The following is a 16,320-nucleotide window of genomic DNA, read 5'->3' on the forward strand; positions in this document are numbered from 1 at the left end:
AAACGTGGTGCATTGTGCACTTTTTCTATGATGGGCTAACATCCTCCATGCGCCAATTAGTTGAGACAATGTGCAATGGGGAATTTATGAATAAAAATATCGATGATATGTGGGATTATTTGGATAGACTTGCTGAAAACGCACAATCATGGGACACATACCCAAAATCGAGTTCCACTTCTAAGCCCACTCAATTAAAGGAAAGGGGCAGAGTATACCTGCTGAAAGAGGACGATGATATCAACGTTAAAGTGGCTAATCTCATAAAGAAATTCGAGGCCATAGAATCGAGGAAGGATAGGGGTAAGGAAGTAGTTTGTGGTATTTGTGGTTGTTACAGTCACACAACTGAAAAGTGTCCAACCATATCTGCCTTTCAAGAAGTACTGACCGAGCAATCCAATGCCGTAAATAATTATCAAAGACCTTTCAATGGACCTATCTCTAATACATACAATCCCGGTTGGAGAAATCATCCAAACTTCAGTTGGAGGAATGGACAAACAGCTACTCCTCAAGGTTTCTTCAATCAAACTTCAAATCAAGAGAAGCCTCAAGAGGATTTGGTTCAAAAACATATTCGAGAAAAAGAGCTACTTAATCAGAATTCGACACAAGCATTCCATGATATCCATACAGTATTAGGAAGCTTGCATCGTTTATTCAAAGGATAGAGTCACAATTAACAAGTGGAGGAAAGGAGATGCTTCCTGCTCAACCTCTCCCCAATCCCAAACTGCAATATGAAATAAGTGACCCTAGCCTTCAAATCAGATGGAATAATCTAAATCCATCACCACTCTTAGGAGTGGGAAGATCATTGACAAAATCATTCCGGTAAGGGCTGAAAAGCCTAAGGACCTGGAAGTGGACAAAGATGATGGATCTAGCCATGCTCCACAGGAATTAGAACTATAATCTCAAGGGAAACCGGTTGCTCCATTTCCCCAACGATTAGTTATTCCAAAACCTCTTTCTAACTCTCAAGATATTTTAGAGGTGTTGAAACAAGTGTAGGTCAACATTCCTCTACTTGATGTCGTGAAACAAATACCTTCATATGCCAAATTTCTGAAAGACTTATGTACGACCCAAAGACGACAGAATATGCAAAAGCAAATCTTCTTAACTAAGAAAATGAGTGTCATCCTAAAGCAAGATGTGCCGCAAAAATTCAAGGATCCTGGTAGCCCAACCATATCATGTGTAATCGGGAACTATCGAATTGAGCACGCACTTCTTGACTTAGGAGCGAGCGTCAATCTGATTCCATACTCGGTATACAAACAGTTAGGTTTGGGTGAATTAAAACCCACTCCAACCACTTTACAACTTGTTGATCACTCTGTTCGTATACTAAGAGGAGTAATTGAGGATGTGTTGGTCCAGGTCGATAGATTTTACTACCCTGTAGATTTTATCATCCTGGATACCGAACCCATCAGTAACATGAGCACTCAAATTTCCGTCATTCTTGGCCGCCCATTCCTTGCCACTTCAAACACAATTATTAATTGTAGGAATGGTGTCATGTCTATGTCTTTCGGGAATATGACATTGGAGTTAAACATATTTTTCAATACTGGCAGACGGTTAGAGGATGAGGATGATTTTCACGATATTAACATGATCGACACTTTCATGGACGATATGACACCTTTGACTTTATCCTCTGACTCTCTAGAGACGTGTCCGGCCCACTTCCATAATGTTAATATTGACATGATTAGGGAGACGTGTGTCTTGCTTGATATTGTGCTGGTACTTGACGTTAACCAGTGGAGGACACAATTTGAAGAGTTGCCCCAAACCGATGCAATGCCTTTACCGTCTAACCTCAAAGCACCGAAGCTTGACCTAAAACTTTTACCCTCTGATTTGGAATATGCCTATTTAGGTCAAGAAGAGACAAACTCAGTGATGATTTCATCCCACCTTAAAAACAAACAAGAGAATATGCTCATTTCTACTCTCGAAGAAAATTAAGGGGTTATTGGACATATCATCACATATCTCGATAGGATGAATGAACTCTTTTCAACTGAATGTTTTGACTCTTTGGATGATTGCTTGGCACACTCTGTAGATTCAAACGATCCCATGGTATAAGAAATAGTGGATGCCTCACAAGATAGTACCTCGGTAGTTGTCACGGACCGAGAGAGCCCTTATTCTGAAGTACCTCCTCCCCCAGATCCTAAATGTTTACCATTAAAGGAGGAGGAGCTGAAAATTGAACTAGAGAGTGAAATTTTAGCGTGTGTTGAGACTACACCACATACCATAAATTTTTTTCTGAATTTCATCTACTTGTAGTATCTGACTCATCATGGTGTACTAACTTCAAAATTTTTTCTGCCACAGGTGAATCGTATATACTTTGGACACTTCAGACGATTAAAAGAAAACTATATGCTGAGGTCCCTCAATTTCTCTGGACATTCACATTTCAGGACATCCAAGCCTACTGCAAAACGGGCTTTTGGATGATCTTGTTGAAAAACCTTCTGAGAAATTTACCAAGATACTGGCCGACGAAAGAACCTAGATGCATGATTGAGTAGATTTTTCGTGCTTTCACAGTTGAGGATTAGAATTTACTGCTTTCATAGGACTAGGGTAGTTTGCTTTATGCTGTTCTAGGTTAGTCGATTTTATACCATGAGGTTAGTTTGCTTTTGTTGGTTTCTCTCTTGTGCCAACTTGCTTTCATGCTGAGATCTTTGTGGAAAAGCCTCTTAATTATTTTGTCCAGGTAGTATCTTTCCATCACTCCTCTTTTACTTTCATTGTCTTGTGTGCATTGCATGAGTATATCTTTTACAATGAGGACAATGTAGATTTTAGGTTGGGGGTGGGAGATGAGGTAACCTAATTAGTATTTTCTTGGTCTTGAGCAAAAATTGTGAAAATTTTTAAATTTTTCTGGACTTTCTTGTGAATTCAAAGTGATTTCGACGACCATTTTGGATTTAGAATTATAAGATATGTAATGTTGGATTTATGACTCTTAGATTCAGTTATCTATTAGATTTCACAGTTAAGTTTGAAGTGTTAATCCAGAATTAGAAGTTGTAAATATTGATTGAGTCATGATTTCACATGTCACATCTCGCTTTCACATTAAGGTTTCAGTTTGATATTGAAGGGTTAACTTGGTAATCACTATGCATGTAAGGAACCAGCCTGGAAAAGTTGGCCGTCATGATCAATTGAAGAAAAAAAAATATACCCAGCTAAAAAATAGTTGTCATTAGAAAAGGATTGGGCGAATGGTCTTCACCATGGGTTTGCTCCCTATAGGTGCAAATTCAAGTCCCTAAGATTGATATTTGGGACAGGTTGGGTGTACGGTCTTCACCATAGGTTTGCTCCCTATAGGTGAGGATTTGATTCCCCTCATTGGCATTACTTTTAATGGAAACATTAAAAGCCAGAAGAATGAAAAGATGATCTGTGAGGCAAGTTTTGGTTATCATGAATTCTCTTGTTGGTTACCAATGATATCCAAAAATAGATAAGTAAATTTTAATGATGATAGGCCGAGATTAGACTATACACCCATAGAACTCAATGTTTAGAACTTTTCTAATTGATGGATTAATACTCTGAGCCTGATTATGGAATCTACCATGCGCTTGAGTCCAGGAGAAAGGAATGACCAACATTCATGAATCTTTGCATGTTCGCATCTCGACTCTTTTTCATCATTCACTCGAGTTTATAGGAATTTTCTCGTATTTTTGAAATTATGTTTCGCATACTTTGCTCAGGACCAGCAAAATGCTGGTTGGGGGTTGTGTTGAGGGTCAAATATTGCATATTAGAATCCCATTTATTGCCTGGATTTACGAACATGGTACCGTTTAACACCCTAATTTAATCGTGTTTTTGCTATAAGGTGAATTTAGGAGCTTGGATTGCAAAAGGATGCTAAAAGCATGAATTTTATGCTAAGAAATCACCAAGGTAAGGGACGGACTTCAGGGGACCAAGATCGAAGAAATTACATACCAGAGATCCTAGAAAATTAAGAAACTAAAGCTCAAGTGGCCTGAAGGTCAGCTAGAATGCAAGATCATAGGGTTTCCACCATCCGTTCAGCTTGAAACTTTATACGTAGACCAAGGACCATAAATTAACCGTACACGTCAATTTTTAGCCATTGGATTCAGAAATTACAATAGATCTGTGATAGCTTAAGTATTTCCTTTTCCTTTATTTTGATGTTAGGAAGCCCTGTTGTTCACCATTGCCCCTTGGACATGGTTAGATGACAAAAATTTTCCTACATTCATTATTAAGTGGTTGTGGATTGGTTTAGTTCCGTTGTTTACTTTGTCTCATGGGCATGGTTTTGTGATGGAATCAACTCTAATTCTCATACTTTTCGTCTCGTTGAAAACTCAATCAAAGGTAGTTCAGGCTGTGCTTTAGTGATACATATTCCAGCTGGATGAAGATGGGACTCGAAGTCCAGTTAAGTTCGTGAATCAAGCCCTGATCTCTACAAGTGGATCCTCTGAATCCCTAGTTTCCTACCTCTAAATTTTTTAAGTTTTACATTAATATTTCACTATTATTCCTCAAATTATAATCAATTTAGATTTCATCTTAGTCTAGTTCTAATTCTACCTAGTTTCAAATAACGTAAAGGTTTCAGTCCCTTGGGATTTGACCTCGGTCTCACCGAGTTTATTACTACATCACAACCCTATACTTGGGGAGTGAACACCAGATTTCCTAGGAAATGAGGCTGGGAGCGAGACCCGTGAGGAAGGAAACTCTATACCGCCATCCCTTTTTATAATCTTCCCCAATGCATCCGCGACATAACTGAAATTGATATCTTTGAGATAGGTGAGATGTTCCATGCAAAAAGGCACCTTATCGAATTCACAACAATTATCAATCGAAATTAGCTTTTGGAGGTTTGGCATCGCTCCTTTCTCCAATCTCATCAATTTCAATCTATCAAAGATACTGATGTATAATGAGTTGAGCCTTTGAAACCCTCTCCCTACACAACATAACTTTTTTCCAACATATGCTCCTGTTAGTTCGAGCATCATCAGATTCGGCAAATGTTGTAGTGCACCAAACGGGTCTTCCTTCAATGACGACCATATCGGTTTTAAGTGCATGAGGTTCGAAAGTGAGGGAATCCAGTGCGGCAACTCTTTTAAACACCATTGCAAATATACACACTCAAGGAGAGGTAGAGGAGATGATATATGCTTAAATTCGAGAAGCTCATGACCTTCGTGTGCTGAAACAGTAGAAAGCGAGGAAAGGCATGTCATCTTCTCAATGGAAGCACACAGACCCATCCCATCTTCACTTGTAACATCTGAAATACCCAGCCACTTGAGGAGTATCAGCTCTCCTAACCCTTGTATCAAAACACCATTGCCTTGGTCTAACTTTATAAAGCCCAACTGCTGTAGGAATCTTAAATTCCCTACTCTAGGACTCACCGTAACCCCAACCTCAGGACTTTGAGCATGTCACAGAAGGAGACAACGTAGGTACACGAGCTTGACAAAACTGGTCGGTAGTTCCTGAATAAGTGTATGCTCAAGATTCAAAGTTTCTAGGTTTTTAAGCTTACCAATGTCTTCGGGGAGTGTTCTAATCCATGTTCCGCGCAAGTTTAGATACCTCAGATGGAATAGATTTACAATCTCACTTGGTAAATCATTTATAAATATACCCTCTAAATCCAAAACCTTCAGCAACCTAAAGGCAGAAAGCCAAGCTTTCAATGAGGACACAGGTCATTCCACTCTTCCAAACATAAAAAAAACTGCGAAGATGAGACAAGTCATTATTTGGAACAATCTTCACACAGTAACATAGGGTCAGGCGCCGGGTTTTATCAATTATTACTTCTCTTCCATCTTGGAATATTAGGAATTTCTCCTCCCTAGCTTTAGAAAGAATGATCTCACGCACCACATCATGGAGACGGCAAGCTTCGAGTGTCCCATAATCTGTATAAGATGCCGCTTGGATCAAGCTCCTTTTGATGAGCTCATGGAGTTAGTCATCAACAAGCTCCTCCAATGTTATGCCTTCCTTTCTTTTTACAAACCCTTCAGCTATCCATAGCTGAATTAATCTCATGGGTTTCATCAAATAATCTTCTGAAAAAATGCTTAGATACATGAAACAAGTCTTGAGGTAGTACGGCAAATCGTTGTAACTCAACGATAGTATTTGATTCATACTTATCAGGTTGTCACTGATTTCTATCTGGTTGCCGAGACTATTATACAGTTTCTGTCATTCCGCAAGAGTTTTAGTCTTGGTCCATAGAAGACTGCCTATGGCCGCTATTGCTAGAGGCAATCTTCCACATTTTTTCACGATATTTTCAGATATTGGCTTCAATTTAGGAGGACAATTTCCTCCAACTCAGACCAGAATGCCTTCTTACAAAAGAGGACCCAACCTTGTTCAAAAGGCAATGGTGAAAGGTTGCAGACAAGGTCGGAAGTTTGAGCACAAGAAGCAGCCACTTCGCTTTTGCGGCTGGTGACCATGATCCTACTTTCACATTCACCATTGGGTAATCTGACTCTTATATATTCCCAATCATTTACTTTCCATAGATCATCAAGCACAATTACGTACCTCTTTTCCTGTAAATAGCCCCTCAGCTTCTCCATTAGTTCGTCCTTGTTGATTGATTCAGCTCCTTCTTTACTGACCCCACAAATTTGCTTTAGAGTGCTTTTGAAGATCTCTTCAGTGCTGAACGTTTGCGAGATGGTCACCCAAGCAAAAGCTTAGAAGTGTGTTTTCACCCGTTCATAGACTTTTCCTGCTAGAGTTGTTTTGCCCAGACCGCCCATTCCAGCTATGGAAATCGTCATAAGCCTTGATTCTCCATCTACCAACAACTTAATCAATTCAGTTCTTGGATTGTCAATGCCTACAAGATCGGCTTCCTTAACAAAACAAGCAGTTGATCGAAGATGGCTTGCTCGATCAGATGGGGCATTGGAACTTGAGGAGCCATGCTCGATCTTCTTGAATCTGTATTTTTCAGCTCTGGATGAAATGCCATCAACATCGATTTTAAGTTCTTATATCTGCTTGGCAATCTGGTGGCGCTTCTTCAAGTTCTTGATGAAGCGTTTCGTTTTATGAGGACAAACTTTTACTCCGTCGCCATGATCAAGGTGTTATTCATCGAGAACATCCTCGATGTTGTAAACAGCTTCTTTGATTTGTGTCGCCCATTCTTTCACCCCAGGCTCGCTTTCAGCCCTTAAATCTGCATCCCTTAAAAATGCCTTCATGCTCTGTAGCTCGTCTTTCATTCGGTGGACGTGGGTGGAAACACCCTTCAGCAATTTTGTTTTTTCCAACGGCAAAGAATCCAACTTGCTGATGAGAAAATTCACAATACTCTCCACTGCCATTTCCGCGTTTTCGTCCCTCACTTTCTCTTTCCTTCTGAAATGCACCTTTGAGTTACCTGCAATACGATAAATTTGTTTTATAGGAAGCCCGTTGTATTTGTAGGTGGACAGCTACTAGAGTGATAGTTCACCACTGTTTGTTCACTTTTATGCATTAATCTACGATGAGGCTCTAGGCCTGAACGTATCGTACTAATTAAACTCTGTTGGGCCAACCGTGAATGTATGTGTTTTATCTATGCCGTCCATCTGTTTTTCCAGCTCATTTAAGGGGTTGAGACCAAAATTGAAGCATATCCAAAGCTCAAGTGAACCATACCATAGGAAACAGTGGGAATAATGATTTCCACCGTTGAAACCTTGCTAATTCCCACAATGATATTTATTTGTCATCCAATTTGTTCATAAGATCACAAAAAACATGGATGAAGGGAAAATACAAATCTAAGATTGATCCAAAACTTCAATGGCCCTCAAGAATTTTTCAATACAGACTGTTTCCATGGTGTGGTCGATTTGAACTGTGGATATGCTTCATTTCTTGGATCAAGCCATAAAATTATCTGATAAAATAGATGGAAAGAGTGGATATATTCTATAAATTATGGTGTACCCCACATAGGGCCTATTTGGGAACCGGATTTGGAAACCATGGATTTGAAATCCTCTTATTGTGTTTGGCATCCTTATTCATACTCAGCTTTAATTCAAAAGTAGCAATGCATAAGTATATTTACATGGGTTTGAATTTAATTCCTAAATCAACTTTAATCTATCTAATTAGTGAACATATGTGATATTTCACACAATGGTTGTAATAAGCCCGTTGAAATATTTACTTTGCCCAAAAATGATGAAATTCCGAGTCTCGGATGGGCCACAAGCATAAGATCATATATGAGTCTATTCGACGAGTTTTAACCATTGATTTACATGGACAATGTATGGACGGCGCTAATCATCATATTAAAGTAATTATAGTGATGCAATTAATAATCTAATTATTTTGGGATATCATTAGTGGGCCATGTGTCCAATAGATAGTCTAGTGACACACATGTTACACATGCAACTCTTGGAAGGATTTTATAAGTAATTCAAGCTTTCAGTATGGATTTTAGACCCCTAGTGTAGCGTCTCGATTTCATATAGCCAATTACACACACACTTAAACATATATAACTACTTTACCAAGAATACAGTGAAAATTTAAACATAATGAATCAGTGTAAATGGTACAAGTAATGAAATTTCAAGAACGAAATTTTGTTTAAGCGGGTAGATTGTAACACCCCGAACCTTTTTCAATACTCGAATATTGAAAGTTATCGAGTGTTTCCATGAAATTTAACTTAATATGTACATTGTATGATACCAATTTAGCCATCCTAACCTTATATCTATTCTCCAACGTGAATCTGACTGTTGAGAATGATCGTCATCCATATATCAAGCCATCCAACTGTTGATTTTAAGACAAGATCATCATATGTCTAAGTATTCCTAGTTGTCCATTAAAACCAACCGTTCATCCAATTATCCACAGATAGGTAAAGATATCTGACTGTCCACTTTGAGTTTGGACCACTTGATCATAGTAAAATAATTAATTGATATCTGCATTCGCTCGTAAACATATCGAATTGAGATTCTGATCAGTTCATTTTATTCATCACCTATGAATAGGCTTAACCCACCATCAAAACTACAATACAAGGAATTTATATATGAGAACAAGTTATTTGAATCTAACGGTATACACTTTCTACCCATTGATCACTTCAAAAACTTACTTTGTATCCATTCGTTTACGAAACTGGCTGTACATCTACCTACATACATGGTCAGATTGTAAATCATCATAGAAAACAGTGGGGAAAGTGACGCCCACCATTAAGATTGTCTTGATTAATCAGTGGTAGGTCGATTAGATTTAGGCACTATATGAACATATCATGGGGATAAAATTGATGTTTAAGTGATCGGTTGGGTTCATTGGTTTTCTATGGTTGATTAATTTCATTTGTATGGTTCTTTATCGATACCAGCTCACCTCAAGCGTCAATAGTCCGTAAGTGATGACTTAACTAGTTATTAAAAAAAATTAAAGAATTTTTGACAAATCCAAAACAACAAAAATTCGTAGTGTTACACGAGTCTTTTTACTTGGCGATCTGACAAGCGTGCAAGCGTGTTCATGGGTTCAGGCCTTCAAGTATGGGCCAAGCCACAAGATCGGCTCGGATGGGAGCTTGGGCGACGACAGCATTAATGATTGACTCCATAACGCACGACTGAAGTAATGCCCAGCACACGATCTCCATGTAACGACAGACAATTGCACGCGTGCAGTTCTCGCATAATGGCGATGACTATGCCGAGATCATCGGACACGTTCAAGTCGACCCTCAGGTATAAATACCAGTCATTTCTACGGGAAGAGGTACGCAATCTCTTGCACCCTAACCTAGACTCTACTCCACTTAAACCTAGATCCTTAGCCTAACTTAGGCATCGGAGGGTCCCCTGCTTGAGCCAAGGTCTCCTTTGTCTGTTCATTTGTGTAGGACCAGGGTTCACTCTGAGCATTGGAGGCTCAATGGAGGGTGATTCAGATTTTTGCATCAACAGCCTGACCAAAAGAAGGCCAAACAAAAGCAAAAGTACTGCATGAAATATGAGTCCAATCTTATATTTAGAATGGTAGGATTGGGCTCAAGTGTGTTTGGATTGATGAAATTCATTTCAGATAGGGAGGAATTACCCATAAACCATAAATTGCTCATAATTGTTGATCCGAGTATCATTACAGTACACATGACCTATTCATCTTTATTTGTAATAGGTCCATGGTCAACAAACCCATGTAATGGGTTGCGTCCATCCGTTTTGTAAAAATAAATAAAAAAATTTAAATGCACCATTTCAGTTTAAAAACAAGATTTTGATAAAATTTTATTATTTTTAGTAATTTTGATTTTATCATATTTTCTTATTTTTTAAAAGTTTTAGATTTCAATCTTTTTTAAAAATTATTTCTAATCACATTAAGACTCTTCTAGTAAGACTTATCTAGACTTTTTATTTTTGGTAAATTAGGCTTTAGATGAGTTTTAGTATTTTGGGTAACTCTTACAATGTTATAATTTTGTTGTTTTTGGTATTTATGAATTAAGATTTTATTTATTTTTATTAATGACGTAATTGAGAAAATACACATTGATTAATAAAGTTTTAAATTTCTATTTTTATCCAGTGGATTCAAGAAATAATCTTATGAGTTCAAGATTTTACATATTTGAATTAGACCATGATCTTTCTCATTACACCTTTTCCTGCTTCAATTTTCATATCAAGTGATCATCACGGCATCATGGTTTGGTTCACCTTTTATATGAATAAAATATTCTCTCTATATATATATATATTTTTGGGTTAGCTTGTTAATAATAAATAAAATATTCTCTATATGTGGCATGTTGGCCATAAAAAATGGTTGTCTTATCTTATCATGCAACCGTTGTATCAGAAAATTTTTCTTTTTAGAATACTTTAAAAAAAAAATTTATATATATATACGACTAGTGAGGTCCAATTGGTATAAACATGTCCATGAGCATGATTCCTAATATAGTCCACAGTTTAGTTTGTTTGATTTAAGTTAAAACCTGTTGTGTACCAATTCTGAGCGCCTCTGTATCAAGCATCATATGCAACTAGAGTATCAAATGACTCCCCCTTTTAACCATCCATCAGAAAAGCACTAATGTAACTATCAGGATCACAATTAAAGAGATTTCCCATTATAAGGCCCACCAGATGAATGGTCCGGATCAATTAACCATCATTTTCAAGACTTTAATGAAATGCAAAACACGTACTCACATTTATGGACACTAGCCATGCTTTATTTGTATTTGTAATTTTATTTTACGGATACTAACCATGCTACAACTTTTTTTAGAACACAAACATCCCTCTCACCCCCACAAATAATATACTACATATTACAATCAGGGAAGACTCCATTGTTAGTTTAACACATTAAGAAAATGTAGCCACTCATCTTCTTCACACATAGCACTTATGTACAACTATCCAGACCATCCAAATCATGACTCTCATCTAGATGAAGCACATCTCTAAAATCACACTGATAAAGCAATCCTAACCATCCCATGAATGGATGATTAAAAGGAAACTAATGAGCAGTCAAATTTCAAACTGAAAAATCAAATGGTTAATATTTTCATCTCAGCGTAATTTTTCGGTTATAGTCTATCCTAGTTAAGTCAGCAATTTGTATGGTCTGACTTGCCATGCAACCGTGCCATGTGTATGTTTGAAGAATCACTACCATTTTTTAAACAGTGTTAAACTAACATATATAAGAGTCTGAAAAAACATTTGTGGGACATTTAAGGCATGCATCAGGCAGGCCCCACAGTTTAGGCGACCTGGAGCAAAAATCTTGTTTGGCCATTCATCTCTTGGGCTACATGTGTATGAACTAGCCATTGTCTTCAAAGTCTACCTGATGAGTGGCCTGATTTTCAGCTAGGCCAACTACTCCGTGTGGCCCACCTGATGAACGGTTCCGATGTCTCACATGGGTGACAGTTTTGAACATAAGGTATTACATATGAACATGTGATTCACATGATAGAACAACCAGGGGTGGGGTCGTAAACCGGCTCATATTTAACAACGTAGGGATACTGAGGACACTGGGGATATTGTGGATACTGTGGCCAATCTGATTTCCATAGCCGTTGATCTTTCACTTCAATCTTCGACTCCTTTTCATCTTTTGGCTTTACTTCTTGTACGCTAATAAGATCTGCATGGCCCACCTTCTTCCTCATCAAGCTCGTCAACTTGATGGGGTCCACTCCATCTCCAACCACCACCACCTGATCTCTTTCCTTCCCTTCTATGGCCACTGAACTCACACCTGCATCAAACATCAAAGAACTTGTTACAAGAAACATTTTATGTTGCACAACACAATCTTGATAAAGGTAACACTTGTTTTAATATTCTATCAAAGAATGAAGGACAAGATTAACTTTATAGTTCACCAGTACTTTAAAATAGTGGTCAGCCATTACATGCATATTTGATATATGAACCATTTAAATGGGAGGGCCACTTCACTCGGTTGTTTGGTCTAGAGTGCATTTTTTCTTCTTTTTGTTTTTTTTAAAAAAAAATGTTAAGAAAGTGGATGGCGTGGCCTTTGTGGTGCATTGACGTCACCAAATTTTCTAGGCCCCACCATGATATATGTATTATATCTTCAATGGCCATCTATTTTGTGGCATGGGCCAAAATTGAGATAGATCATAAGTTGGGTCCACCTCCATAGCTCAATAATAGACTATCAACACTGAGATCCTGGGATCTAGTGCCCATATAGAATAGGCATGCATGCATGAGTGGGCAAGGCGTGGGTGTATATCTAAGGAAAATAATGCAATCCTAAGTTCAAGTGGACCACACCATATGGAGTAGTGTGGACAATGACACCCAATGTTGAAACCTTTCTCAGGCTCATCATGATCTTTGAAGGCCACATAGACATGGATGAAGGTAAAATACAAATATCAACTAGATTAAAAACTTATATGCCCTCAAGGAGTTTTCTAGGTGTTCAATCCCCGCTACATTAACCTTCTGGTTTGTTAGAGGTTTGCATCTACCTCCTTTTTAGGTTTATGCCCTAAACCTCAGTTGGCCCACACTGCAGGAATCAGTGGTGATTGAACACCCACCATTAAAAACTTTTTTCACCCTGCTATCCAATATGTTGATAAGGTCATGCAGACCTTCATGAAGAAAAAACAAAAACAAATAATAGCTTTATACGAAACTTTTGTGGTCTCCAGGAAGTTTTTAATGGTGTGCAGTTCCATAACCACTGTTTCCTATGGTGTGGGCAATGGGAGGTTTTGATTTACTTCATTTTTGGTCTGATGATGCAAGATGAGCTGGCAAAAACGGATGGATGGCATGAATATAAAACACTTGCACTACGGAGGGACCTATATTCATCGGGTCCACCTATCTTATTATGCGGATCCTCCAAATGGGTGTTGAGTGGATCTTCTTTGGTTGTTTAAATGGACATGTTACACAGGGAAAACTGGCTTTTATTATGTGTAGAAAGCCCAAGAAGGATGAAATTGACAAAAAATTTCCATTTTTGGAAAGGACAAAATCATCTTTCCCAAACTATCAATTATTGGTGCGCAAGTCTCTCTCTGAGCACTCTTGGACCTTGTGTCACTACATGGATGCCACAGGGCTGCATGGTAAGGTGATCTGAACCGTCCAACATATGGGCTTTACTGTGGATAGGGTACTGTGCAAAAAAAAAAAAAAACCCACCTATTTGACTTATTAGTCTACAAATCTCCATAGATGAATGGACCACTAATTACCATTTGTTTCAACCTTCCATTTGAATGCCATCAGTAGGTGGCGAGTATAACTAATTAATGTTATCTAAAATGGTGGACCATCTGTGGTGGGCCACATCATATGAATGGTTGAGATCATCCAATGCCATATCTAGCAAAGCATCAGCCAAACTCAGACACTTACTTATTCATGCTTTCTAGTAGACTCACAAGAGTTTCAACACAAAGTTATGAGTTCTGAGTACACTTTGTGGAGAAATCTCAGTGCGGTGTAAGTGGGTGGGACTGCCTGTTTTTTATTTTTAAAAAACAAATAAAATAAATAAATAAAAGAGCCAAACTCTGACGTGTAAGAAAAACTTTGATTCTTTGGTAGAATGTGATGGATTATGTGCAGGCTTGATAGAGGAATTGCTTAGAAATTGCATGCGTAGAATATAAGTAATTTAAATTAAACTCCGAAGGATAAGGTCCCATTTCAGATGTATCATATTCAAAAGACTAGAAGCAGCATTTACTTTTCCCACAGTCTAAGTAGAGAACATTTATTGGACAGTTAAAAATGAGAAATATCTAATGATCCTTCTCGCCCCAAATAAGCATAATGAATTAGAGGATAGGATTGCTCGACCAATCCAATTTTGGGAATGCGACTTCACAACTAGAGTGGGTCACTGTCCTGTCATTTTTATTTAAGTAAGATGTAAGAGCCCTGATGACGAAATTTCTCAGGCTAGCCTCAAAGCTTGGAGAAGCATTCTTTACGTCTCCGCAAAGGAAAGGCCACAGTCGAGATGTGTGGCAGTTTCTTCATCACTAGGTTAGCCATGAAGGAAGACCTAGATATGGTGCTTGCACGTCCAGAGCCTTTTACCCTTGGGTACAGTGGCCTTGGTACGTGTGTATTATTTCCGTGCGCATGTGTATCAAGTATCATACTTTGCTGAGAGTATCAAATAACTCTATGCGGAATAATACCCATCCACACGTGTGCCTTCAATAATCAGATGGACGACCATGCATGCCCGGCCAAACATACACCCGCACAAAAATAACCTAAAGACGCTTGGTAAACATGAGTAAGTATCACGAATTAGGAGGTAAGATTGCTTAGCAAATCCTAATTTTGTAATGGGACTTCGGGACAGTGGGTCACGGTTAATCTAAGCTTCTTTTTTTCTTTTTTTTTCTTTTTATAAAACGCACACACACGGCCACACAGTCACACCATGGTGGGATTTCACCACATATGGGTACTCAAACCCTTGATTAGGTGTTGAAACTCCTAAGAGTCTACCACTGGAGCAAGAGCAAGGACCCACAGTTAATCTAAGCTGATGTATTCCATGTATATTATTTGTCAGCGCATGTGTATCATGTGCCATGATTTACAAGAGTATTAAAAAACTCCACACCGGAGAATGCCCATCTTCTATAGTTCTTGGATGGATAAGCATGCATGCACACCAGTAACTCATAAATATATAAGCATGATTAAACTAATTTGAATTGGTAGAGATTAGGGTCAGGAGAGTTTCAACACAAGGTCATGGATTCAAGTACCCATTGTGGTGAAATCTCACTGTTATGCAAGTATGTGGTGTGTGTTTGTGGGGTGTTTGATGGCATTGATAAATAAATACATAAATAAAATATACGATGAGCACCTTTCGCCGTTGCAGCGATCTCCAAGGCCTTGGTTCGGCATTTTTGGCACTTCATGTGCACCTTTATAACTGTTTTCCTCTGCAAATAGAAAATTAGCATAAAATATCAATAAAGAATTCATTTTCCTTCTCTCTTTTCACACCGCCGTTTCTTGATTTTTGAAAATTCTATTAAGAATGGGTTCCAAAAATTGTGAATTAATTTTATAAAAGCGCCATTAAAAGAAAATAAAGGTTGGAAAGAATCATTAGGCCAGAGGAAACAATTCCAGAGGAGGGACGTACCTTCATATTCTTTGGTTGTTTTAGTACACAAGCGTTTGAAACTTCAATCTATCTCCAAACACCGCCAAAATGCAGTTTAATTTGGAGATCGTCTATGAAGTGTATTAGGAGAAGAAAGCCCCCTTCTTTATATAGGAGATGAAAGGTAGGAAATGATAGTTACCATCTTGTACTGCATGATGGACCATCCATAGGGTTTTGATATGCTGTGTGCGCCACCCACATCACAATATAGTATGGTGGCAGGTTTCCACCCTTGGATTGCATCCTTAGAATGATCTGAGCCGTTTATGTTCTCGTTAATTGCATATAGAAGTTATGGTATCGTAATTATGATTCATTGATGATCATGACCTTTGGATCTTGGATTTGAATATGATCCATTAAACATTCATTTTTATAAACAATTCTTCTTGCGATGGCCAGATAGCATAAATTCCAGAACATGAACGGTGCAGATCATCACTTAAGATGCAATCCGGGGTGAAAACCTGCCACCGTACGAATACTTTGGTA

General features: G+C 38.2%; 1 protein-coding gene across 1 annotated transcript; it reads right to left on the minus strand.

Moving 5' to 3' along the window:
* Positions 1 to 11,846: 11,846 nt before the first annotated feature.
* LOC131257335 (heavy metal-associated isoprenylated plant protein 47-like) lies at positions 11,847 to 15,933 on the minus strand. The gene is made up of 3 exons (XM_058258234.1): positions 15,805 to 15,933; positions 15,520 to 15,598; positions 11,847 to 12,384 (listed from the first exon to the last, which is right to left on the minus strand). The coding sequence occupies exons 1-3, from the start codon at positions 15,808 to 15,810 to the stop codon at positions 12,086 to 12,088; spliced, it is 384 nt and encodes a 127-aa protein (XP_058114217.1). The 5' UTR covers positions 15,811 to 15,933; the 3' UTR covers positions 11,847 to 12,085.
* Between the last annotated feature and the right edge of the window lie 387 nt (positions 15,934 to 16,320).

Source organism: Magnolia sinica, chromosome 10, assembly GCF_029962835.1.
Source record: "Magnolia sinica isolate HGM2019 chromosome 10, MsV1, whole genome shotgun sequence".
Taxonomy (NCBI): Eukaryota; Viridiplantae; Streptophyta; class Magnoliopsida; order Magnoliales; family Magnoliaceae; genus Magnolia; species Magnolia sinica.

Bases quoted from the DNA above. Each gene is read 5' to 3' on its own strand.
- LOC131257335 (XM_058258234.1), bottom strand. The intron at 12,385-15,519 runs GTGCTCATCGTA...TGTTTGATGCAG, and splicing joins GATCGCTGCAACGGCGAAAG to GTGTGAGTTCAGTGGCCATA.